The sequence below is a fragment of the Palaemon carinicauda genome, chromosome 14 (assembly GCF_036898095.1).
Source record: "Palaemon carinicauda isolate YSFRI2023 chromosome 14, ASM3689809v2, whole genome shotgun sequence".
NCBI lineage: Eukaryota > Metazoa > Arthropoda > Malacostraca > Decapoda > Palaemonidae > Palaemon > Palaemon carinicauda.
This window is the reverse complement of record NC_090738.1, coordinates 7,513,714-7,541,594: the sequence shown is the minus strand read 5'-3', so window position 1 is coordinate 7,541,594 and position 27,881 is coordinate 7,513,714. Positions and strand designations below refer to the sequence as shown.

The 27,881-nt window shown below is 42.2% G+C and overlaps 2 protein-coding genes across 3 annotated transcripts in view; one reads left to right on the top strand and one right to left on the bottom strand.

Moving 5' to 3' along the window:
* The window catches only part of Cog3 (conserved oligomeric Golgi complex subunit 3), a 152,086-nt gene extending 147,932 nt beyond the window's left edge, over window positions 1-4,154 (top strand). For both annotated transcript variants that reach the window (XM_068386773.1, XM_068386774.1), the window contains exon 11: window positions 3,800-4,154. In XM_068386773.1, coding sequence (XP_068242874.1) covers window positions 3,800-4,057 — 258 coding nt within the window. In that variant the 3' untranslated portion in view covers window positions 4,058-4,154. The remainder of the gene's footprint in view (window positions 1-3,799) is intronic.
* Window positions 4,155-5,030: 876 nt separating this feature from the next.
* Window positions 5,031-27,881, bottom strand: part of LOC137653412 (alpha- and gamma-adaptin-binding protein p34) — a 142,689-nt gene continuing 119,838 nt past the window's right edge. The window contains exon 6 of the mRNA XM_068386775.1: window positions 5,031-7,528. Coding sequence (XP_068242876.1) covers window positions 7,317-7,528 — 212 coding nt within the window. The 3' untranslated portion in view covers window positions 5,031-7,316. The remainder of the gene's footprint in view (window positions 7,529-27,881) is intronic.

Below are 27,881 nucleotides of genomic sequence, written 5' to 3'. Positions count from 1 at the left end.
ATTTCTCAGTCCTCCTTTTCTCTTTATTAATAGCTATGTGATCCATTTGATTTTTTTAATTACCACATGGTGAAATCCATGTATATTTGTTGATGCCCTTGTGCTGGAAAAAGAGTACCTTTAATAACAAGATTGTTGAATAAAAACTTATGAAATGTGTTCCATTTTTATTTGCAACTTTGCTTAAGACCCTCAACACCCATCACATTCTCTATACCTTGATTATTCCTTCCAACTTTAGCATTGAGGTCACTCACCTATCATAATTTTCATATCTCTCTCTGGAATCTCATCTATTATACTCTGCAGTTCTTCATATACGTCATGTTTCCTTTCTTCAGGGAAATCATTTGTTGGTGAATAGCAAACACGTAACACTCATATTGCACTGCTTTGATTTAAACTTTGCAAGTAATAATCTACTATTTACAGCTCGCCACTCCATTAATGCCTTTTCTGCTCTAGTGGTTATTATCATTCCTACCCCTTCTCTTTCAATTCCATCTGTTCTTCCTGAATAGGTATATATATTGCCTTGGTCTGAGATTTCCTTACCATTCCCTTTACAGCGCGTTTTACTATAACGTGAACATATGCGAATGACTCGGCACGCAGGAAGACCTTGTGTCATCCTGTATATTTGTCATAGCGCGTGAGAAGACCTCGTGTTGTAGAATGGTCTCGGGGCTCAGGAAGATCTTGGTGCAAGGAACACTATGCAGCTCTCCTCCACAGAAATGCCCCAATTCTGCACATCTCAACACAGTTCTGGCAGGATTGATAAGTGGAGGAGAGTTATGACTTCCTTGTCCACAAAGCAGTGACCTTCAAGGGTTACAGTCTTTCCAGATCTGCTGCTTTTCATCCTAGAAAACCTGCGCAGAAGCTAATGGTGAAGCCCAAATTATGATCTACAGTTTCAGGACCCTCTACCTCGAGGAAGAGTGGGAAAAAAGGCGAATCCCTCCCCCAGCTGCTGCAAGTGGGGGATATCTGTAAGCCATTGGGCAGCACCGAAAGTTGGGAGGTGAGAGTCCATCGTTAAGGTTTCTGCCTTCCTTTCATCAGCTCTTGTCCTCCCCTCACTCACTCTCCTATGAGGGCTAAGACCTGAAGGAAGGTGGATTTCAACTCTGAATTTTCTGTTTCTGCTGGAAGCAGACTCCATTGGGAGGAAGAGAACCTTCCTTCACCAGATAATCCTTTCCTCTCCACCATAGGGAGGACTCTTTGGACAGAGGACAGAGCCAGGTCTGTACTCCGCCAAGGAAGAAAGGATCGGAGAGTGTTGCTTAGTTTTTGAAGCCTTGTTTCCGTGCTCTCTTGCCTCCTGAAGTCAAGGAGACACTAGGTGTCCTGGCTTCTAAAGGACAGAGTTAGACTGAATGATCCAAATGATTTTTCTCGCAAGTAGGAGGATGTAGATGTGTGGCACAATCTCTATGCTTAGAAGGCTTACTAGAGTCAAACCTATCTAGTGCTGAAGACATCTTGTGACTGAGACTGGTCTTGGCCTGTTGGACAATCCCTAAAATTGGAATAATGTTGTGCTTGGTGATCTGAAGGAACAGGTGATGTGGCTACAGAAAAATTACGATCTTTAAAAGCCGAGGGCCAAAATTTTTGTCACTTTGCTTGGTCTCACGGTCAGACTTTAGAGCAGGAGACCTATCATGGCGGGTCTTCCCATGTGAAGACTTTGTTACTGGAGACCAGTTGCTAAAAGAGGGAACGTTGGGAGATCTGCAATAAGTGCCTAGGCCATGGAGAACAAAATCATGAGAACCGAGCATGAGGAACTTTGCCTTTTGGGATTGTGAATTTGATGATATACTGCCCAATTGTTTATGAGCTATTAATCGTGTTTGTTTTACACATCGAGGTGTAAGTGCACAAACCGAGGCGAATGCCAATGATTGCGCTTGTACGATTGTACATGCGTTGACTATTGTGATCTTGGACAACATTGCGAGCTAACTGAAGACCTAGCATGTTAAAAAAGATTGTGTCCTCTCAGCAGAACTTGCTACTGGCGGGGCATTGTACTTGTGGGGACAATTGTGCACATCGAGAATGTGTACCAGGAGACAACTGGGTTGTGAGCGTGGCAAAGAATGATGTGGTCATTATCTTATTGGTGATCATGCCTTAGTGGATTCTAAAGGCAATTGTGCTTGTGAAGGCACTTGTGAGTGTAGAGTCATGTGAGGAGATTGTGTGAGGGAAGACAATCATACACACTCTGAAGATTCCTGTCATCCTAGTGATAGAGTTTGTGGTTGTGTGAAGATCATTTCTTCCTACCTAAGTGACTTTGCAGCTTGTGTAGAGGAAGGAACTTCTTTAGACAAAACTGGAGAACGAGGAACATGAGAAGGCTTTGTGTGTGTGTGTGTTGGGGTAGGGGGGAAGGGTGATCATCACTCGTAGGAGCTAGGAAAACTATCCTGAGGTACTGGAAGACTACATTTGTTTAGAGGGTCCTGTGTGTGAAGACAGTATCAGCGAGATGTCCCGGGTACATCCTGGGCAGGGGAGGGACATTGAGTGTAGCTCTACATCCTGACCAGCAGAACTTGTGCCAACTTTCAAATGAGATTGGCAATGAGGCAAGGCCGTGCGCCCTAGAACCTTGTACCTCAACTGCTCATTCAACAAAACCATGTAGAAGTATGAGAAGGGTCTTAGTCAGTCATCCTGTGTCTTGGTGAACTACTATTTCTTCTTAGCTGCAGACAGCTACTCAGCAAGGGAAGAAGGCTCAGGAACAGACAAAGCGGTAGAAGGTGAGAAATAGTGCTTCTCCTTCACTAAAATCAAGGATTTCCTGGCTGCATATTGTCTGCTGTAATATGCAGTGACTTGTCCAGGTGCCACATTTCACCTCTCCTCTGCAGGCAAAGTGGGAGCAGCAGCAGGATGAGAAGACTTCCAGGATCTAACATCTGCTAGCTCCTCAAGTACCATCTCCTGTCTCCTTCAAATAACTCCCAAGGAAAGGGCAGTGGCTCCCTTCCTCTTCATACTTCTTCCAATGGACTCGGCCTCTGAGAGAGAAGAGTGCACAGAAAACTTCTCACCTGAAGGACAAATGAAGGAGCTTGATAGCTTTTTAGGCATCAGCTTGGGCATTGCCGAGACAGACTCCAAAGAATCTCTCAGACTTCTTTGTAAACTTAGTCCATTGAACAGGAGGCTAATTCTTACAATGAACAGGGGGAAGCCTGTGAGCAGTCATGCCCTCTGCAGAAGCTATTTAGTTGATGAGGGTACTTCCAGCTGGCTCATGTACCAGCCACATCAAGGGACAGCTACATGTCTGCCCAGGTTGTCGATGTCATCAACAAGCAAACACTGTGCAAGCAACCTGATAGGGAAAAGCATATATCCAGCAGTAGAGGCTATAGTATAATTGATGGGGTTGTAATAAATAATGAACCAATTGATGTGCAAAAGTGTATAAATCAATTGCAGATCAAACTTGTACATTGAATAAAGGGGCAAAATTATATGTAGTAATGTAATGGTTTGTAATTTTTTTTATTTCTTTTTTATACAGTTCATTGCCATTTTAAGTTGACTTAAATCTTAAATAGTTGTAAGAAAATTTACCCTTATATTTTTATATTAATTTTTTTTTTCAATTTATAATATCCAATTACATTTTAGTTGTAATAATTACCTTGCAGATGGTAGAACGTAGCAGTTATTATTAGTAATTTTTAATTTTTATTTCCTAGTAATGAAGCCTTTTGAGTATAATTTTCTCTTAATCTGAATATTCCTTCAACTTTTCCAGTTGGCAGACACAGTGGGCGTCTGTCAAAAAAACATTCGAACACACCTTCCAAACATCCAGCGGAGTATGCAGCTCTACCTAGCTAATAAAGATACAGAGTTCATACTCTTCAAACCAGTTCGCACAAATATTTTGAACTCTTTCAACAAGATTCATAATATTATTGTAAACAATTACAATGAAGAGGAGCAAATAATTATTGCCTGTCCAACGCAAGAAGAGGTTTCAGCTCTTTTGTCATCTTTGTTCAAGAGTTAATAGACTTGATCTTTATAGAGAAGTAATGTTAATTGTTGTTGCCATAAGATTTTGAGCAGCATTATTGTGAAAAGTATCCTAAAAATTGTCTGATGTGCTGGTCTGCATTTTTTTTTTTTTTCATGGATTTTGAATTTAAGAAACACAATGTTGTTGGATGGAAGATATCAAGGTAGAAAATCATTAAGATGATACACTAGTATTAAATTTGAAATTGGATGGTATATGTGGGCAAGTACATTTCATAAATGTTATTTCCTCAATTCCCAGCATTTCAAATTAATACATAACTTCAATTACTAAGCAGCCTATACAGTACTATAATCTCGAAATCTGGGTTGCTGATTTTAGTTCAACTTTTTGGCAATTATTTCATATTGTGTAACATTACTATTTATTATTCCTAATCGAATCATATGTGAAGAGGAAAAAGGAATTTTTACTAACAATCTGTGATCGGGGCATGGATAATCCACAATTATTATTATTCATGAATGAAATTCTTTGTTCTGTTGACTATAAAAATATATCAACATCATCACCCTGGTATCAATAAGATAATACATTAAAATTTTTTTAACATTCCACAACAAAAAACTCAATCTTCTACATTGCATAAAACCACATAATGAGCACTGTTAGACAATTAACTAACAACAATAATTTGGAGCTAGTTTCAGAATCACCACTTGGCAACTGAAAAATTTCATGTGGACTATTGGAGGTTGACCATGCACTCTCTAGAATTTCTAATCAATAATAAAACCTTTAAACCAATTCAGAATGTAAAACTAGTAAGTTAAGAACAAAACATGTTACAATAATTTATGAGCTTGAAACAAATCTCTCATTATCAGCACATTTAATCATGAGTTTTCAGAAGAAATTAACCATTGATGGGAATTATTAACCACAAATTATTCATTACATGGAAAGGTATTTACATTTTCTACCACCATTCAATATACAATAATTTCTTACCAGTACTAAAACTAATTACTTCATTAAACCATTTCACAAAAATGCTGCTTCGTGGTCTTTAAAATGTTGTTAGATATAACCATAACTTCAAAAGGACTGAATTCCATAACTCTTCAATGAATAAAGCTATGATAATACCCTTAATTTTCAACTGATTAGAATAAAAAATATAAAAAAAATATTGTTAACTGAATATGCTGTATAAGTGATACTAGGAATTTACAAATAAAGATGTATACAGTATAGTAATATCTAGTTTTGATAGGTTTCATATGTTTGTGAAATATTAATGTAATAAAAATGAAGAGAAGTTTTCAGAATGCTCTTATACTGACTGGCTTTATGTCTAGTAGTTGTAGCACTGAGCTCTGCCCTCACTTGACATTTATGGTTATAACATGTAAATTATGTAAATATGGAATACAGTATATATGATTGGGTCCTTCAAGATATGTAACTTATTTATAGGTTATTTTGCCAAAGATTTAATTATGAATATTTTTAGTGTTTTATTAAGCAATAAAGGTGTGCTAAGTTTATGTGAACAATTGCCTTATATTTGTTAGAAAAATTAAAATTAATAAAATTTTATATTGACTGGAGTTTTTGTCATTTCTCCTAAGTTTATATTTACCTCCCATATTTCATAGTATGCACGTAGTTATTCATCCATTATAAATGAGTAGTGCTGCTATGAAAAGGCCAGTTTAAAATAACAAACATAATTGAGTTACACGCCCTTCTGGAAAGAGAATTCTTAAAATATGTACTATGGGATATGATGCAAAAAGGACCATACTCTGTGCTAGCAGGTGTTGTCTTTAAAGATAAATTAGGACTGCATCATCACAGCGAGTTGGGAACAACTACCAAAAAAATAATGAAAATGCTTGAAAAAGGAAAAAAATCCTTTTGACATGCTGCCAATGAGGAAAAATGGAATCAAGTCTGTGGTGTGGGCTCGTTTAAAAGAAAAACAAACAAGAGAAACTGACAAATCTACGGTGTGGGCTGGTTTAAAAGAAAAACAAGAGAAACTGACAAATCTACTAAACTGAAATAAGATGCCAGGGGAGTATAATACTCTTCACTGTCCCCATGGTTCAAACAAATATTTACATGCTATGCGGTGCAAGACCTACAGTAAACAAGAATCTAGGTAGAAAATTATTTGGGGTCTTTAGGAGGTGGAAAACCATTAAAATTTATATTTTTTCCAAGGCTAAATTCTTTCCGTGATTGTATGGCAATCTTGGTCTCTTAACAAAAATATATGAAAAAATATTACAAACCTGGTAATGTAAAATAAGGAAAACATTGAATACAAGTTCTCTGATTATTAAGATTAAGTGTACTAAACAGGCCTTTCAGCACAAGCTTATGTGGGTGTAACTTTAAAGTCTTTTTCAGGAATTAACAAGGGAAAAATATACTAATTCCTATCAATTGTTTAAATTGCTTCAAATAAATTTAGTAATTATTCCACTAAGGATACAGCACAAAAGAAATTTTGAACATATATTATTCTACTTAAAATTACTGAACACCATCACTTAATCTATTCGAAATCTAGAAGCCAGACTTCACTTGAAAAATTAAGGGTTACAGAATTTATTCTTTCCTCTGTGAAACCTTATTCTATGCATAATAACAAGCTTGCAAGACAGTTGTGTAATGAATCCATCAGGTTAATCCTTTCAGCTGAACAGATTTTCATAAACTCAAACATTACAAATATAAAAATTTCTATAATATTACAAGATATAATAACTGTACTTGACTCCCCTACATAAGAACCTGTAACTTGAGAACTTTCAAAGAATAAGACCCTGTGAGTGCAATAAATCAAAAATTTTCTAATAAGTGGAAAACAGAATACAAATCAATTAATTTCTAAAATATCTTATTATTTAGAAATAGCCATAGCCATTCATGATGCACATCTAAGTTAACTCTAGTGTTAATAAGATCAACTGCCTGAATACAATAATGTGTAAAGAGGGGGTTGAAGGTTATGAGCTTGACCACTAGGTTTAGCATGTTAGACTCTAACTTTTCAACTGAAGAAACCACTCTTGAATCATATCTTGCTCTTACGGTTATAGGGGGCTTACTGTACTAAATTTCCAACATAACAAAATATACATATCAAAGATATAGTGTTCTACTATAATAACTCTCGAGGTGCAGTCATGATACATGATTGCAACACATAAAGATCTCTAAACTACATACTTTGTAAGTGTACTTACAAAGTAAGCTACAAGCATGTAAATCCTCAGTCAGAGTCTAAACCATCTAATTCATCCTCCGGCCCTCCAATTGCATTCCAAAACGATATTGCTACTTTTTCTGCATAGTCTCGCCGATGTTCTAACGGTAAACTTGCTGCTGTCCTCTTCATTTGCTCAAAACTAGAGAATAATTTCTCAAAATCTCCATCACCACTATCAAAATACTCTTCCAGGGTAGAAGTAGGAAGTCCATCATCTGAAAGGGGAAGTACATGTTGGTATGAAAAAAAAACAATACACTACATTTCTTTACAAATCAATACTGTACAGCGCCGTGTTTTATTGTTATTGAAAAAATTTTTTTAAACAAAAAACTATAATCTTGATTTTACTATAATCTGGACTATAGAGAGCGAGATAGGGAAAGAGGTGGAAGGGACAGAGAGAGGAATTCCCGTGAACGAGATGGCTTCCGGGATAGAAATTATTCAAATTCACCCCGAGAACCCCACCGGGCCCCTAGCTCTCGATCAATGTCACCAAGGGATAGGTACTACTAAGAAAAGGAACTGTATTTAAATGGAATTAGAAAGTTTTATTCCTTTAAAAGAAAATAAAGATGTTCTGTAATCCAGGATTGCCAGGTAACTAATAAATTTTTTTAGATGGAGTACTATCCTACATGATTTTTTCACCCTGAAGAAAATCTCTTCTAGCAGAACTTGTGCATTGTCTCACTTGATATTCATATAGTACAAAGTTAGAGGTATATAGAGGTCTGCCATATACTGTATAGTGACCTAGATATAACAGGATGAAAGGTTGTAACGTAGCTTTTTCTCTGAAGTTTTGTCTTCATTTTGGCTTTATGTTCTGCTAGTTTTGGTTAATTTGTTACTTTTCATGATAATAAAGATTAGGACCTAATGTACTTGAAAGTACAGTGTTTATATATTGGTAAAATAGAGAGGACTTCATTTGTATTTTTCCAAAATCTCTTTTTTTAATCAAGCTGTAATCTCATCCTATTAATTGTATGCTATTTGTCAAATGAATACTTAATATAGCTCTAGCATTAGAAACATGAACTGTGCAGTGTATTTTTATGGGAATTGTACTTTTGCTTGTATTTGTAAATTGGTTCTGCTTTCTTGAAGCCCGAGTAAGCTTTTCTTGAAGGTCCAGCACTTTGCTGCAGTAGAGGGGCTTGAGTGTCCCAATGATGGGCTGGGCAATGGCGGAGGGGTAGTTTATCCACCCTGGCAGGCTCAACCATACCGCTAAGGCCAGTTCTGAGAGACCAGACCAAGACTGGACCCCTATAGGCCTTCTCCTTCATTTTAAGATAGGCAAAGGCTAGGAGAAGGAAAACTCCAAAATCAAACCAAACAAGACCCCAACGGCGGAGCTTCCCAGCACCGGCGGAAGAGGGCAATGCCTGTCGGGCAGGCAACAAGGCGGGCCTTGACATAACAAGAACCCGGCAGCCCGATGCAACCAACATCGGAGAAGCCGCCTGTCTCATATGTCTTGAGCCGCGGTGAAAATGATGTGGGCCAAGTGTGTGTGCGTGGCCGTTGCAAAGCCACGACCACCCAAAACAATATACAGTAGGGTCCCGAATTATGCGAGAATTTGGTCGATGAAAGGCCTCGTGTAATTGGAAATTCGTATATTTCGAAACACATCATGGCGGCAAACAGCAACCTACCCGTCAATTTTTTTTTTTCACTCCATTTCTAGCTTTCTAGCTATATATATACTGTATATACACTGTGTGTGTGTATGTATATATTATATATATATAAAACATATATATATATATATATATATATATATATATATATATATATATATATATACTGTAGCTTTTATCTTAACAATACTGTAAGAAATCCTTCTTATAGATTTTTTTTATAAAATACTGTACAAAATTTCTTTTATGGATAAATAAAACAATAAAAAGTTGTTAAAGTTTTGATAATTTTATATGACTGTAGTATTTACTACTGTACTATGCATAGCTTACTGTTTTCAGTATTTTCCGAATGATGTAGAATTATTTCCTATAGATACAAAAAACAAAAAAGGGTTTTCAAGGTTTGATACAGTACGTATCTAGCAATAGTTAAAAATTACAGTATAGTACTGTATGTCCATGATGACACTCCCACACGTAAACACGGCCACTAGGCTGCTGTACGATAATCACGCTTTTTTTGCCCTGAGCGGTCATTTCACTAATGATAATTTTTCAAAGTTAATATAATTTCTTTATGCTTATAATTCGTAATTATAGTTAAAAGTAGGGATATTAATTAAATGGTTGAGTAAAAAAAACAATTAATACTACTATTATTTAATTTCAAATGGCTACATAATACTGAATATTCTAATAGGTTCTTTTTATCTTCAATCGTAAATCTTACGCCTGGATAAGCAACAAAAGGAAAGGAATAGGTCTCTCTCTCTCTCTCTCTCTCTCTCTCTCTCTCTCTCTCTCTCTCTCTCTCTCTCTCTCTCTCTTCATATCGTTTCCTGTATAGTTTTCAAATATGTTCATCATACATTTGTACATTATTTATCCACTTTATTCTCTCTCTCTCTCTCTCTCTCTCTCTCTCTCTCTCTCTCTCTCTCTCTCTCTCTCTCTCTCTCTCTCTCTCTCTGCGTTTCCTTTCCCTTTATAGTTTTGTGAAATTTCGTTGTCCAGTCATTCGGTAATGAGAAGTCATTTTCGCTTTCGACATCGAAAGAAAACTTTGTTTCTTCAATATACTCATCACTGGAGGATTCAGAACTAGTGCTCTCATTATCAAACAGGTTATCATTATCAAATTCCTCAACAAGAATATCATTTATTTCATCTAAGAAATAACCTTCCTCTTTAGACCTTTCATTACAAAAGGAACAACAAATAACCACTTATGCATGAACGCCCGAGCGCACTGATAGGAAACCAGTTCAAACCACAGTTTTGTAACATCAAGCTACCTTCAGAAAAATAGTTGCCAGACATCATATAAGTTTCTATTCACAGTCCCCATATGCTGAGAGTGTTGCCAAGTGGTGATCCTATACTTACTATACGAGTAAAGTAACATCACGAGACTGACGGCTTGTAAAAGGCAATTAAAGCCATGAACGGAATATACAGTTGAAGGCGGTACCGAGTAGATCGTGGTGAACGGTTTATCACGTGGGTGACGCTTAACAGGTTAAAAAAAACATTTTATATAGTTCGGTATTTTCTCTATCCATCCTCTCCCAGAAAACCTTCAAATGTGAATTATCGGAATGTGTGCAGATCTTGGCAGTGCGATAACTAGTTAGCGACTGAGAATAAAAAAAATAAAAAGCCCGATTGACGAATGACGATGCTGATGAAGAGGATATCGAATACCGATTTTTCCCTAATTGATTTTTTCTACGTTCTGTCTAATCCAATGTACAGTACATTCTTATGTAAAGGGCGAACCCCAACATTTCTTGATGCTGCTACACTTTAATTATAGATATTTTACCACCAATTTATAATCTTTATTTATAATAACATCTTTAGTAAAAGCTCTTCAATATCACTTTCAGGAGTAAATGCGTTTATGATCGACGATGAAACGTAAAAAAAAACGTTTTCCTTTTAAGAAGGCGTTTTTTTAGGGAAAAAAAAAAACAACACGAAATAAAATAGCTCATATTTCATATATTTTGATTTTCTAAGGATAAATAAAACATTAATTATAACATTATTATTACATAGTACCTGGTAAGATATCTTTTGCCGCAAAAGTTAACCTATAGACAGATGTTAAAATTGGTTAGCGAGTTCGTTATGATCAGCGATGGAACGTACTAAACAAAGTAATGGGTTTGGTTGTGGTGACATGTTTGGCAGTAGCATGATATAAAATAGTCTTTATTTTGATGGTTTTTAATTTAAAGTTTAATGAATAAGGATTTTTCACCATAATCACAACATAAGTATAAAAATTAATTAGTACAAATATGGAATATTATACATATAGGTGTTGGACAGTTAGGCTAGGCCTAGCGACAAGTTCACACAACAGATGGGCAAACCTTAACATTTTTCATCCAAAACTAGTCTTTAAATGTTTGAACAGAAATCTTTCTCTCACATTCTCCCCCCCCCCCTTCTCAGACATCGGGGAACCATCACCCCCCCCCCCCAATACAATTAAGAAAACAATAGATTTCCTACGCTTCGCGGTGCTTGACTCGCGGATTTAGAATGCTCCTCGCAAATACAGGAAAATTAATTTTTATAAACTATCGATCGCGTAATTGAGGAATCGCGTAATTAGAACACGTGTAATTCGGGACCCTACTGTACCTAGCTACTGGCATTCTGTCGTTTCCTCCACCCTTCTTCATCTCTTTCTCACCATCATCATCATCACCACCACCAGCAAGTCCTGAGGCGACAGCACTGTGGGTGAAGGGGGCAGGCCTGGATAGCTGGAAGCCCTTAGCCCACGACTGCACTCAGGCGGCGAGTCTAAGATTCAGTCGCTCTCTGGTGACGGTGCCGTGACACCAGAGTTCGGCAGCTGGACTCGTGACTGGGCTGGCCTATTGAGGACACCGCAGCCCACCCCACATGGGGAGGCCCCTAGAAAAGGTGGGGTAAACATCGGACACGGCAAACCCGTCTGGTCAGCTCACCGCGGCTGGCGGACATCCCACTAATGCGGTCGAAATAACAAGAAAAAAATATTAACCTTAGGTGCGTGGAACATCCGCACCCTTCAAGACGTGACGAACACCAACCGCCCGGAACGACGTACAGCCCTCGTCTGCAAGGAGCTACCCCGCTTCAATGTTGATGTGGCGGCTCTTAGCGAGACCAGACTACCCGAAGAGGGCAACATCAGGGAAGCTGGAACAGGCTACACCATCTTCTGGAAAGGCAAGGCCCTAGAGGAGCCTCGCATCCACGGTGTCGGCTTCGCCATCCGTTCCCAGCTAGTGCAGCAGCACAACCTCGCTCCCAAGGCCATCAGTGAGCGCCTGATGACTGTCCGCATCCCCATCACGCGGGACAGACATCTCACCCTGATCTCTGTCTACGCCCCGACTATGACCTCAACCGATGATAACAAAGCTGCCTTCTACACCCAGCTCGACCGCACCATCCAGGCAGTGCCCGCCAATGACAAGCTCGTTGTGCTTGGCGACTTTAATGCCCAAGTAGGCAAAGACCATCGCCTGTGGGAGGGAATCATCGGCCGCCATGGCATTGGAAATTGCAACGCCAATGGCCAACTCCTACTGGGTCTGTGTGCAGAACACCAACTTGTGGTAACCAACACCATCTTCCAGTTACCAAAGCGACAAAAGACCACATGGAGACACCCACGGTCTAAACACTGGCACACCCTGGACTACGTCCTGACCAGAGCCAGAGACCGAGGAGACGTCCGCATCACCCGATCCATGCCCGGAGCGGACGACTGCTGGACGGACCACAGACTCCTCATCTCCCAACTCTCCGTGACGACCCTACGACCACCCAGAAGGGCACCTGACAGCGTACCACACCAACGCTTTGATTGTAGTAAGCTCCGCAACCCACAGGTGGAACAGAACTACAAGGAGGCCTGCGAACAATACCTCGCAGACCCTGTGGGTCAGGCCACTGTCGAGCACCACTGGACCACCCTCAGAAACGCCATGGCCCGTGCCGCGGAGGAAACACTAGGCTTTACCACCAAGAAACGGCAGGATTGGTTTGATGAGAATGATGCTACCATCTCTCTTCTCATTGAAACCAAACGACAAGCACGCCTGACTTTGGAAAACCAACCAACAGCAGCTAACAAATGTGCTCACAAGGTGGCTGAAGCTGGTTGCCAAAGAGGTATCCGTGAAGCCCAGAACACCTGGTGGCAAAGAAAAGCTGCAGAAATACAGAGTTTCGCTGACCAACGTGACCTGCGCAGCTTCTATGCAGCAACAAAAGAAATATTCGGTCCCACACGGTCATCAGTGGGCAGCCTGAAGGACGCGGATGGGGCCACGACCATCACCGACAGCGAGGGCATCCTGGCCAGGTGGAGGTCTCACTTTGAGAACCTCCTCAATGACCAAGCAGACACCCCAGACGATCTCCTGCGAATGACCCCGCAGCATCCCGTCCGTCACTGGATGGCACTACCACCCTCCATCCATGACTTCAACAAGGCCCTGCAGCGCATGAAGCCCGGCAAAGCCCCAGGGCCAGACAACATCCCGTTGGAGCTCCTCACTCACGGTGGCCCCGGCTTGAGGAACCGTTTGATGCTCCTTATACTGAAAATATGGGAGACCAAGACCCCCCCCCCAGTGACTTCCGCGATGCAAACATCACTACCATCTTCAAGAAGGGAGACAGGGAGAACTGTAACAACTACCGGGGAATATCACTACTAAGCATCGCGAGTAAGATTTTCGCTCGGATTCTCCTTGACCGCCTCCTTATTCTCGCAGAAGACGTCTTGCCAGAGTCCCAGTGCGGCTTTCGACCTTCCCGCGGGACCATAGACATGATCTTCTGTGCGCGACAACTACAAGAGAAGAGCCTCGAACAACATCAGCCCATAATGTTCATCTTCTGGGATTTGAAAAAGGCCTTCGACAAAGTACCTCGACCTGCCATGTGGGCTGTCCTCAAAAGATATGGCTGCCCACCCGATTTTGTCAAGCTGGTGCGTGCCCTCCATGACGGAATGGTTGGGAGAGTCTGCCACCAGAACTCTCTTTCAGACCCATTCCCCATCAACGGCGGCCTGAAGCAGGGCTGTGTTCTGGCCCCGACGTGTTTCTCGCTATACACCGCAGCAATGCTCAACGAGATTCCCCCAGACACACCCTCAGTCGACCTACGTTTCCGCATGGATGGAGGCGCTTTCAACCTCGCTAGACTCCGCGCCAGAACCAAGACCACCTTGTGTGCAGTGCGAGAACTGCATTATGCTGACGACAATGCCACCCCAGGTCAGACGGCAGAGGACCTGCAGTCGTTAGCTGATGCATACAACTCTGCCTACGAACGCTTTGGGATGCAAGTCAACTCAGACAAAACCAAGACCCTCGTCCAACATCCACCAGGACTGATGCTCCCCAACTTCAATACCACAGTGAATGACCAACCGTTAGAACAGGTGGACCAGTTCTCCTACCTAGGGAGCATCCTAACATCAGCTCCCACAAGCAAAAAGGACGTGGAGAACAGGATCAGGGCAGCCCACTCCGCCTTTGGCCGACTCAACCGCCGCGTATTTAACAACCACGCACTGACAATGACCACCAAAATAATGGTGTTCAGGGCAGTAGTCCTCTCCACGCTCCTGTATGCATGTGAAACATGGACGCTATATAGTAACGATCTTAAAAACCTAGAACGCTTCCAACAAATGAAACTGAGGCAGATCTTGAAAATCCCCTGGGAGAGCCACACCACCAACATTGAAGTCTTAGAACGTGCCTCGCTGTCCAGCGTGGAGGCCACCATCATCCACCACCGCCTCCGCTGGATAGGACACGTGCATAGGATGGAGCCATCTAGGCTCCCAAAGAAAATATTCTACGGAGAACTGACCCAGGGCACCAGACCACGAGGAGCCCCGAAAATGCGCTATAAAGATCAACTAAAGCGCACCCTGGCTCTAACTGACATCGATCCTTCCTCATGGGAAGAAACAGCCAGGGACAGGAAAACCTGGAGGAGTACAGTACACCATGGCACCGTGGACTTCGAGGAGAGGAGGAGACAAAATGAGGAGGCTAGGAGGAGAAGAAGGAGAGAGCGATTAGAACAGCCCCGCCCACCACCTACCCTCCCTTGTGAACACTGTCCGCGACTCTTCCACCACAGACTAGGACTTAACAGCCACATCAGGCATAAGCACCCACCCCATAGATAGGAGGCTGATGGCTAACGACAGAACCCAATACTCGGACACGAGTGGGCGCCGACGACGATTCATAGAAACACAAACACAAAACGTTTCGTTTATAGTGAGTTATTAGCGACTGTTTTAAAAACAAAATGTTATCATCATAACTGATATTTTTGTCAGCCTTTGATTATAAAGGGCTACAAGTGAAAATGATTTTTCTCCAATCTTTCCTGGCCTGGACACACTACCTGAACTCCTATTAGGTCTATGCCTGCAATTGCCACCTTTTCCCATGCATTTCTGGGTCTTCCTAAAATTCATACTTCTGATAATACCACTGCTTTTCTGACCAATTGTTCTTCATCCCTATTCCTATGAAACTGACCCATCCCTGGAATCCAGGGGGCCAAATTTCAGAATGAGAATAGTTCTACATGCCAGTATGGGAATACAGACAATCCCATGGTCCAAACATCATCGGGTAGTTGGCAAGACCACCACAGCTCCCACCATTGGTTTCGACAAAAATCTCCAATCCAAGCAATGGTATTCCTTCCCAGAAATCTAGATAGTGAAACGGGAGAAGAGAGGTTGAACAGCAAGGTGGCACAAAAATGCTAAAATATGAAAAATATAGTATTAATAAGCCATAGAAAAAGAATGAGAGAAATTTAGAGTAAAACTGAGGAAAATGTAATGCCCAGTTTGAGAGCCCTCTTGCCCATCACAAGGCTTCAATAATAATACAAAATTCCATGTTGAAAATGAGTGACTCCATCAAGGCACCCTCTCATTAAGAGGATTTACTTAGTTTATGCTTTGGTATTAGTCCTTGAAGACCACACAATGCAGTAACCTAAAAAAAATAGGGTTTGACAAAGGAAAAACCTACATTTAGGTAAATCTGTGTGGTTTCCAAGACCCTCCCTCCTCCCTAGCCATGGGTACAGAATGGGAATACTGTACAGTATTTGATACTCACCTTGAGAATGGAAAATGGCAGCTTAGCATATTAGTGCTCATGTAGCATTGTCTTCAGTGGTAGTGATGATTCTCAGTGATGATGTGTCATCAATGCTAGATGATCTCAGCTTTGGAAGTTTGGTGCCAAATTCAAGAGCCTGAATTTGAGGGTCTACCTTAAACACACTGAGTCCCTACTTTGCAAGTTAAAACGCTGGCCCTAGAGCAAGGGAGACAACATTTCTTTGGTATTTTACTTAGTTATGGAATCTTCGCTCTAGCTTTTTACAAGAAAGCTCTTGGAGACCTAGCATTATATCCCATTAAATAGATTTCTCCTTTATCAAAACCACTTTTTCATCCAAACAATTGGAGCATTCTGCACATATTTTGTTTAGTTCATATAATTGACCTCTACAATCACCTTGCAGGCTTTGAAGGTCTAGATCTTCTAACGACAAATCTATATAAAATAAACCAAAAAATATTTTTTGGGCTCGGCCATGTCGTCCTGATGGAAGGTTCCTTTAGGTAGCCTTTCTAAGGGATATTTTCTACAGTGACACTCCCAGAGAAATAACCAAAGGTCTCCAGGATTCTAACTCCTGGCGCAAATATCCAGTTAAGGATATCGCTAGTGATCAGGGACGTATTTTTTAGATACGACACATGGCAATCATCACCCCGAATAGATTTAACTCTTTGATGTAAGGGGGAAGAGTGGCTAAGGAAAGGGGGTGCCGTTCTGACACCCGGTGGACCTCCTATCCGTACAACTACCGGCCACCATTCCTTTACTTGTAGCGTAAAAGCTAGGTGCTCTCCCAAAGTTTTCCCGGTGTTTTGTAGCAAGTTTTTGGAATAATCATGCAATCTCCAGCATCTTCCTCCTCTGGAAAGTTGAGTATTAATTCTTTCCTGTGTATAATTTTAGGCTCCCTTCTCACAGTTAAATTAGAATAATTTAAGTGTGTTTGGTTGAGCGTTGCCATGACCGGAGGCGGTCATTTTACGACCACTGTCATTGATTATCATTACATTTTATTTAGTTAGTAAGGCAACAATTCCCGGTATTTAGCTATAATATTAGCTAGTTAGGCAAATTATACAAGTGAAGATTGTGCATACAGAAAAATTATTATTCCTCTTCCGATTATGTAACTTTACTTTTCGTATACAGCGGGAACCCCGGCGGTACCAACATGGCCGTGGTTCCTTCCGGAGCTAGCCTCGCTCATATATAAATTAGTAAAGTAATTTCCCACGTTTAGCCTCACCCTATCGTTCATTATTAATTCAGGTGAGGATTTACATCCTCTGGAATTACGAATAATGTTCAATATTCTCTTTTAGAGGAAAGAGGCTAAACCCTTCCTCCCTCCCTGAGTACCGCCGACATTACAGGCGGTAACCATTGTCTTTCCACATTGCCGTCGAGTAGAACTCCGGCTTTGGGTTAGATAGTAACTAAACACTGTCTTTCTCCATTGGCGTCAAGTACTCCGGCTTTGGGATAGATGGTAATTAACTCATGGTGCCCTTGTCTTGCCGCCGACGATGTCGCCAGCAAAGGAGTCATGTTTCCTCTGCCGCCACCTCTCCTCCAGTAAACTATAAGACTCTCTTCCTTCCCCCTTCTGTCGTTTAGTGTCTACAACATTCTTTCACCGGTATTCTGACAGTCATCCTAGCTTGCCAGGTTGTCTGCGTTACCCATCCGCCTCAGCCACATTCCTCCTTATGTCCTTCCTTAACTGGAAGTGAATGTCACAGGGGGAAGATTGAGCCGGCCCTGACGGCTGTCGGTGGGAAACCCAACATACTTTTGAGAAGTCTTCAACCCTCTCTTGGTCTGCCATCCACAATTATTGCCGTCGGCAGGCCTTTTGTGAATGGATGGAAGCTAGAAGTAGAAAAATTCTTACCCCTTCCATTAGAACTTTCATTCTGGCAAGGAGACAGTAGGTGGTCTGATAGTCCTCCTACACTTCCAATTGTTGTGCTAAACTATAATAGTAGGAAACTCTCCTTCCCTAATGCTTTCTCTCTCTCTATCAGTTAGTGCCGCCAGGTACTAACCTAACCCCAGTAGTACACCGGCTGAACTACACTATACAAAAAATACAGTAGTACAATTATTTTCTATCATACTCTGGGTTTCCTTTCACAGTCTATTGTTGTGACCACAAAATAATGATGAGGTTGAGTAATCCCTCAACACCCAGATGAATCCTTTGATCATCGGGACCCTAATAAATCACCGATCAGTATTAATATACTATAGGTGGATAAGTTAGTATAAACACTTACTAACCCTAACTCTAAGTACTAGAGTTTCTTCCACCCTTTATTCTCCCTAACAGGGAATCTAAAATATTATTACTGACGGAGGTCTCAGTAATTGCCTGGGAGAGGAAACAGATATGGGTCTTTCCTATTTCCTTTCCAGCTTACTATTCTAAGCTACCATTTACAATAGTGATTATCATTGCTAATAAATTGTATGCATTTATATCAATGATATAAAAACCACATACTCATTGAAACCATTTCTTTTGCAGGAGGAGCCAATGGTGAAGTGCGCAACTATGTTCTGCAACCACAAAAGTAGGAACTCTTGTGGACATACGATGTGCAGGTCTCATGCCCCCTGCTGTATTGTATCCAGATCCCTGAAGTATTGGGACCCGAAAGGATGCTCTACCTGCTGACCAATGGTTTTGGAGAAGCCCTCCCAGTCACTGTGGAGACTAGGGACACAGCGAGGGAAACCCTTCGTAAGTGGTTAAGAGGGTTCCAAAAGAACTCTCCGGGATCTTACCCACCTAATGAATCTCTAAGGTGCCTTCTGTTCCCCAAGGTACTAGCAAACACAGTAGTGCCCCAGGAACAGGTCCAGCCTCCTCTCATACAGCTGAAGATTGACGCGGACATCCATAAGGCACTAGAAGACATGGACATCTACCAAGAACGGATGTCAGAAGTGTCCACCGACACGGAACAGGACCTACTGCAAGAAGGCCCTGAAGGAGACGTGGATCTACCACGCATGGAGGAATAAGGATCCGTTTCGACGGAAACTGAGGACCCTCAGTTCACCGTGACGGCATACCAACCTATGCCGTCAACCTCTTCAACCCCAACTCCTCAACCAACTACACAGGTTGACAGGAGCGAAGCACTCCTCACGTTGATCCAGCAGATGTTGGAATCGTTCTGGAAGGAACAGGAAGCGATGAAGCAATCCATCCAACAGAACAAGAAACAGATACAGGAAAGGGACCACCCTGGAACTTTCAGGGGCTCTATCAAGCTCCTTAGAGTATCAGACCTCCCTCACTGCTCCAAAACCAACCCCTGGAGGTACGCAGAGCACATGCCCATGATGAATGGGAAGCTATTTGTCTCAGAGAACTTGGGGGCCGAACTGTTTGAAGATCTTGAGTTCTGGCCCAGCTTTTCAGCCTATCCAGACTGTTACGTGAGACTGCGGGATGAACTTGCGTCCCGTGAGGAAACGGTACCGAAGGAAGTCATTGTCTTCGAACATGACAAGGCACAAGCTATCCTTGTAAAGTCCTTGAAAGGAGCCAGATACACCAACTCCAAAGTCTCACCACTGAGCAAGAGGCATCCCACCGTTGTTGCTCCTTCCTCCATCTCTTTCCCCTTTTCGGAGAAAGCTCTAGAATTTGTCATCAAGGCAATCAAAGAGGGCAAACCCTGCCCATCTCTAGAGGAATGCAAACCATTCTCTCTAGCAATGCCTACCTACGAGGAGAAGTGGAAAGACGTCCATCTAACCTTCTCCGTCTCGAAATTGGATCCAGAGATAGCAGGCCAGCAGGACAATGAGAACCTCCTGAAGTTGCCAGACCATCTTCTGAGGAGAGAACAGGAGATGAAAGAGAGACTAGCGGCCTCTCTTTCTCATCAGAACTGCCTGGAAATGTGCGCAGGCCTACATAATGCCCCAGAAATGTATGATTTCCTGGCTAAGTCTCACATGGGTACCCTTGTGAAGGACTTATATGCTTTCATCAAGTCAAGAAGGACCTGTAGAGAGCACGTGTTTGCCTCGGCAACAGTGAAACACAAACCCAGGAAACTGATTTCATCGTGCATCTGGGGCAAAGACCTTTTCCCACAGGAAGCGGTCCGAGAAGTCATAGCCAAAGCAGCCACGGAGAATAGGAAGCTTCTCCAAAAGTGGGGCATGACATCAAAGAGGAAATCCTCCTCGGACGGAGGTCCCCAACCTAAGAACAAAAAAGTAAGGAAACCACGTAAACCTGCGCAACTTCCGGCCGTGACCATGGCCACAGTGCCTCAACTGGTAGCACAGCCTCAAACCACTTTCCAGATGGTCGCTCAACAGCTGGTAGCCCAGTCGCCAGCATTTAATCCTGGCTTTGAGAGGCAGTTGACCACCTTTCGTCCTTATAAAGGAAAAGGCCAAAGAAGAGGTTCCTCCGGAAACCCCTCATGGGGCAGAGGAGGACGCGGTCACGGACACAAGTCCTCAGGACCCCCAAAGCACTGAGGGGTTCCAGGTAGGAGGCCGATTATACCACCTTCGGGATTGCTGGACCTTCGATCCCTGGGCCCACAGCCTAATCACGAGTGGACTCGGGTGAGATGGAACAGAACTCCACCCCGTTTTCCAGAATTCTTCCAACACTCCACCCCCTTGTTAGAAGAATATACCTCAGAACTCTTGAACAAGAAGTTCATCAAATTCCAGGGAAGGCTGTTTTGTGTTCCCAAGAAAGACTCAGACAAACTCAGAGTCATTCTAGACTTGTCTCTACTCAACAAGTTCATCGAGAACAACAAGTTCCGGATGCTTACTTGGCAACACATAAGGACCCTTCTACCAAAGGGAGCAAACACAGCCTCAATAGACCCAACAGATGCTCACTGGCATCTTCTATTGAGCCGACCTTTCTCCTCCTCCCTAGGATTCATGCTACAGAAGAAATGATTCTTCAGAGCAATGCCCTTCGGACTGAATACAGCCCCAAGGATATTCACGAAGCTGGCAGACACAATCCTCCAGCAGCTAAACTCCAAAGGAGTTCAATTACTAGCATATCTAGACGATTGACTGGTATGGACAGCATCCAAGACTACTTGTCTGCAGGCAGCCAACAAGATGTTTCAGTTTCTGGAACAACTGGGCTTCACCATCAATCGCAAGAAGTTCGCCTTCCTCCAGCTCAGAAGTTCCAATGGCTAGGAATCCAATGGGACTTAAAGACACATCACCTCTCCATTCTATCCAAGAAGAGGAGAGAGATAGAGGGATCTGTCAAGAGACTAATCCGTCACAAGAGGATTTCAGAACGGCAACAGGAAAGAGTATTGGACTCTCTCCAGTTTGCGGCAGTGACAGACCAGGTGCTAAAAGCACGTCTAAAAGATGAGTCAAGAGTCTGGAGAAGATACGCATCAAACGCTCGAAGAGATCAACCAAGTTTGACCCCGACCCTATTGCGCACGCAGTTAAGGCCGTGGTCAACAGCCAAGAGCTTAGCACGAACAATTCCCCTTCAACCATCACAACCTTCCATATCAACATTTTTGAAGCTCTGGCAGTTTTCCTGACGTTGAAGAGACTATCCCCTCGCAGAACAATCCATATCAGATTGACTCTGAGCAACGAAGGGATAGCAAAATGTCTAAATTGACAAGGTGGCCATTCTCACAAGAGAAAAGTGCAAAGGAATTGGTCGCACCAGTTCAAAACCTTTCATATCGTTTCAGAAGCTCTGGCAGTTTTCCTGACGTTAAAGAAACTATCCCTTAGCAGAACAATCCACATCAGATTGGCCCTGAACAACGAAGGGATAGCAAAATGTCTAAATCGACAAGGGTTGAGATCATCTCACATAGGACATGTGATATTAGCCACCTTCCACCTGACAAGGAAGAAGGAATGGCACCTATCAGCAGTTCACCTACAAGGGTTCCGAAATGTGACGGTGGATGCTCTATACAGGCAGAATGGTCCCTAGACGCAGACCCATTCTCCTTTACCTCGGAAAAAGTCCCAGAATTACAGACCGACCTCTTCGCAACAAGCGACAACAAGAAACTACTTTGTTACGTAGCCCCTTATACGGACCCTCAAGCAGAAGCGATAGACGCCATGTCCCTTGACTGGAACAGGTGGAATCGCATTTACCTGCTTCCACCAACCAATCTCCTGCTAAGAGTCCTCGACAAGCTAAGATCCTTCAGAGGGACAGCAGCAGTAGTGGCCCCCAAAAGGCCCAAAAGCAATTGGTTCCCTCTAGTTCTAGAACTGAAACTGAAGCTGTTTCCTCTGCCGAACCCAGTTTTATCCCAACTGGTCCAGAAGTAGGCTGTCTACACTTCATCCTCGAGAACCAACAACCTAGGCCTACATCTCATGATTTTCTCGCCCTAGCAGCAAACAAAAAGTTTGGAATCTCGAAGGATAAAGTTGACTTCATTGAAGAGTACTGTATAAGTCAATTTCGACTAGGAGACAATATGAATCATCTTGGAAGAAATGGGTGTCCTTTGTGAAAACTAGGAAACCAACAGAAATATCGATAGATTTGTCTCGCTTTCTTCATACACCTACATGAACAAGGCCTGACTTCCACCACGATTACCATGTGTAAGTCGGCCCTGACTAGACCACTTCTGTATGCTTTTGAGGTGGACCTCACTAGTGGAATCTTCAATAAGATCCCAAAAGCATGCGCTGGACTCAAGCCGGCAACCCCTCCAAAGCCCATCACGTGGTCTTTGGACAAAGTCTTGCACTATGCTTCAAACCTGAACAATGATGATTGTACTATAAAGGATCTAACACAGAAAGTCATTTTTCTGTTTGTAATAGCCTCAGGGGCTAGAGTTAGTGAAATAGTGGCCTTATCCAGAGACGAAGGCCATATTCAGTTCCTAGACACAAGAGAACTGAACCTTTTTCCTGACCCTGCCTTTCTTGCCAAGAATGAGCTACCCACTAAGAGGTGGGGTCCTTGGAGAATCTGCCCAATGAAGGAAGATATCTTTCTATGCTCAGTAGAGTGTCTAAAGGTCTATCTTCAAAGAACTTCAGACTTCAAGGGAGGACAGCTCTTCAGAGGCGAAACTTCAGGATCAAACCTATCCCTAAGACAACTGAGAGCAAAGCTCACCTGCTTTATTCGCAGAGCGGATCCTGACAGTACATCCGCAGGTCACGATCCAAGGAAAGTTGCTTCTTCGTTGAATTTCTTTCAACACATGAACTTTGGAAGACTCTGCTCATACACTGGCTGGAGATCATCCAGGGTCTTTTACAAACACTATGCGAAGCAAGTACATGAAATAAAACATTTTGTGGTGGCGGCAGTTAGTATTATAAAACCCGTCGTCTAGCGCTGCAATGAACAGTGAACTGCTTTGGGACTTTCTAGTGCATCGGGTGCATGGGTACACTTACCCTCGAGTGCAAATCACAACGATGATTAACACACTGTTCTATATAGGTGCATATCTCACCAATAACACCAGTGCCAAGTGAACGTTTGCGTCAGAGTGTTTAGGCATTCCCAAAGTCTGTACAAGTCAGTCAGATTTGGTTTCACATCTCCATTGAGTGGCATTATTCCGATAATGAAATTACATATTTTTTTCTACAAGAAAAAATATGGACCCTGATGAGTTTTCAATGCTGGATCAGATTTATACCCTATCGTAACTACATTTGATAATCTAGTTGCAAGGTAAAAATACTAAACGTATTTGCGTCTTATTGCTGCTATCTCAGTTGCAGACAAATAAAACATGCTAGTGTTTTAATTAAACCCTAGAAGGGCCCAACTTGAAATCATCGATACAGATTTCCAAGATATGTGAAAGGTAATCTCTAAAGTTTTACCTTTCGTTCCTACGTCGATGTCAACACTTTCCCTGCAGGGGGTAGGAAGCACTAAACCAGTTCCAGGTTTAGTGGAAATGACAGTCAACTGGAATTTCATATACAGGTCTAGGAGACCAGATAATGAATCCATCAAAGGTAGAAGGCACACACACAAATCCACAGATATAGTACTTTCGAGTTATTTCTCTAGTATGCTTCCATCAGGACGACATGGCCGAGCCGAAAAAACGGATTTTGAAGCGAAGCGAAAAATCTATTTTTGGGTGAGATGGCCATGTCGTCCTGATGAAAGGTTCCTATTGGTAGCTTTCTAAGGGATATTTGGCTACAGTGATGTTCCCAGAGAATTGACCTTTAGGTCTCCAGAATTCTAACTCCTGGCACGAATATCCTTAAAACTTCTCTTAAGGATATCGCATAAAATCAGGGGCCATATATCTTGATACGACACATAGCAATCTTCACCCCGAATAGCGTTTTCGCTTCGAGGGGTTAAGTGGCTAAACTGAAGGGGAGCCGTTATTAAGGTTACCCCCCTTCCTCCCATACTATTACATGGCTCCAAGATGGCGCTCATTCCTTGTAGCATTGAGCATGGTGCTACAGATATAGTAGTTTCGGGAGGGATCTTGCCTAAGCCTTTTTCTTATACGGAAAAAGGAGGGCGGGTCCATTAGGACGACATGGCTATCTCACCCAAAAATAGATTTTTCGCTTCGATTCAAAATCCGTTTTTTGGGCTCAAGCCATGTCGTCTTGATGGAAGTGTACCAGAGAATTACTTGAAAGTACAGTATCTGTGGATTTTCATAAGTGCCTTAACCTTGGGACAATTTTTTCTATGGTCATCCAGACCATTGAGACATATGACGTTACCGTTATATGTCACTACTGTACCACTAATCATGGAACAATGTTAGGGCTTCCTGCCCCATGCAGGGAAGAGTCATACTAGACAGTAGAAAAGGGTCTCAAGGTTCGCATATATTGTATGAACAAACATAAGTATCAACTAGATATACAAAAGTCTCACGGTTTGTATATGTTGTCGGAACAAATAAGTATCAACTATATCGATTGTTTGTAAGCATACAATAATATGAGATTTACTTAGGTAAATAAGTAAGAGAACTCTGGCTATATATATTGTGCTAATTGCAGGGCGAAATAAGATGCAATTACACTCTAATAGACATTTATTTCGAATAAATGACCAAATGGAATAACAAGTGTAACATGTCAAGGGAATTATACGGACAACGTAGACAGAAAAAGTTTTCTACCTGAAAGGGACGAAATGATTAGTGCCACTCTGAAATTTGAAAATTTTTATAAAATTTTCTGAAAATTTTGTATACTATCAACACTGTGTACAATGTACACACGGCACAAGTGTTATCTGTCTAATTCCACACCTGAGATTTTGAACAGTCTTGGTGTCACCATGGAAGAGTCAACACCTTTTCACCCTAATTGATAGTCCAAATCAATTCACTGTTCATCGCAGCACTTAACGACAGGTTTTAATGCAATACTTGCCGCCACCACGTAATGCTTCAGTTCGTGCACTTGCTTTGCATAGCGTTTGTAGAACACTCTGGATGACTTCCATCCAGTATATGAGCAAAGACTCTCAAAGTCCATATACTGAAAAAAGTTCAGTGATGAAGCAATTTTTCTTGGATCATGACCTGTGGGTGTACTGTCAGGATCCGCTCTGCGGATGAAGTAGGTGAGCTTCGCCCTCAGTTGTTTTAGGGATAGGTTTGATCCTGAAGGTTCTCCTTTGTAGAGCTGTCCTACCCTGAAGTCTGAAGTTCTTCGAAGATAGACCTTTAGACATTTACTGGACACAGAGATATCTTCCTTCAGAGGGCAGATTCTCCATGGACCACATCTCTTAGTGGGTAGCTCATTCTTGGCGAGAAAGGTTGGATCAGGAAAGAGATTCAGTTCTCCCACTTCTGTAAACTGAATGTGGCCCTGGTTTCTTGATAGGGCTACTATTTCACTAACTCTAGCCCCTGAGGCCATAGTGAACAGGAAAATATCCTTTTGGCTTAGATCCTTAAGAGAACAATCTTCATTGTTCACAGTTGAAGCATAATGTAGGACCTTGTCCAAGGGCCGTGAAATGGGCTTCGGAGGAGCTGCAGGCCTGAGTCTAGCGCATGCCTTTGGGATCTTGTTAAAGATTTCGTTCGTCAGGTCCACTTGGAAGGCGTATAGAAGAGGTCTAGTCAGGGATGACTTACACGTACAGTGATACCTCTGGATACGAAAGTTTCTGCTTATGAAAAATTCAGGATACGAAAAGCGATACAAAGATTTTTATGCCCCAGTATACGAAAAAAATTTCAGGATACGAAAAGCTTACGAGATCCCAACTCGTCGCCGAGAGTACAGTACCTTTTTTTTTCAGGGTATCAACCCTTAATTTAGGTGTACAGGTAACAATACACCTTCACTGATCCAAATGCTTTACATACAGTACCATAACTTTTATACAGTAGTAAGAAAATGGACCGTTTTCTTAGGGCTTGGAGGGGATAACTAGGCTATACAGTAACTACATTATTGAATAATCTCATGGTGGTTTCTGGAATGGATTAGGCTGTTTTTAACGGTTGGGTTGATTATTGAATGATAGAAATGGCTGCATTGCATGTTTATTACTACAGTTTAGCGTGTTTATGAAAGAAAAGGTGACTTTTTGTAAGGCTTGGAACGGATTAGGCTATTTACATGTAAAACGCGACTCAGGATACGAAAAAATCAGGATACGAAACCGTATCCTGAACGGATTACTTTTGTATCCTGAGGCATCACTGTAGTTATCGTGTTGGCGGCCAGACCTTGTTCGTGAAGGTGGATAAAGAAGGACAGACTAAAGTCTATTGAAATTTCTTTTGGTCCTTTTGCTTTAACGAAAGCAACCCACTTTTTCCAAGACGAGTCATATTGTCTTCTAGTTGACTTGGACTTGCATTCTTCTAAGAAGTCTATACTGCCTTTTGAGATCCCATATCTTTTCTTAACCACTAAGGCGAGAAAATCATGAGATGAAGGTTTTGGGTTCTCTGTGATGAAGCGAAGACAGTCGACTTCTGAACCCGTTAAGATAGAGCTGGGTTTGGTAGAGGGACCAGCCTCAGCTTCAGTTCCATCACTAGAGGGAACCAGTTGTTCTTGGGCCACTTGGGGGCCGCTAGAGCTGCCGTTCCCTGGAAGGATCTCAGCTTGTTGAGGACCTTCAGCAGGAGATTGGTTGGAGGGAACAGGTAAATCCGAGTCCATTCGTTCCAATCGAGGGACATGGCGTCCGTTGCCTCCGCCAGAGGGTCCTTGTATGGGGCTACATATCGAGGTAGTTTCTTGTTGTCGCTCATCGCGAAGAGGTCGATCTGCAGTTCTGGGACTTGTTCCAAGATGAAGGAGAATGAGTCTGCGACTAGGGACCATTCTGACTCTATCGGCTTGAGCCTGGATAGAGCGGCCGCTGTCACATTGCAGAACCCTTGTAAGTGAACTGCTGATAAGTGCCATCTCTTCTTTTTTGCTAGACGAAAGATGGCTAATATCACATGGTTGATATGGGGCGATCTCGAGCCTTGTCAGTTCAGATATCTCACTATCACTTCGCTGTCCAAGATCAGCCTGATGTGGACTGATCTGCGAGGGGAGAGTTTTTCAACATCAAAAGGACTGCCATGGCCTCCAAAGTATTGATGTGAAAGGCCTTGAACAGAGATGACCAAGTCCCTTGGACTTTCCTTTGATGGAAGTGACCTCCCCATTCTTCCGTCGAGGCATCCGTGTGGATGGTCATCGATGGTGGAGGT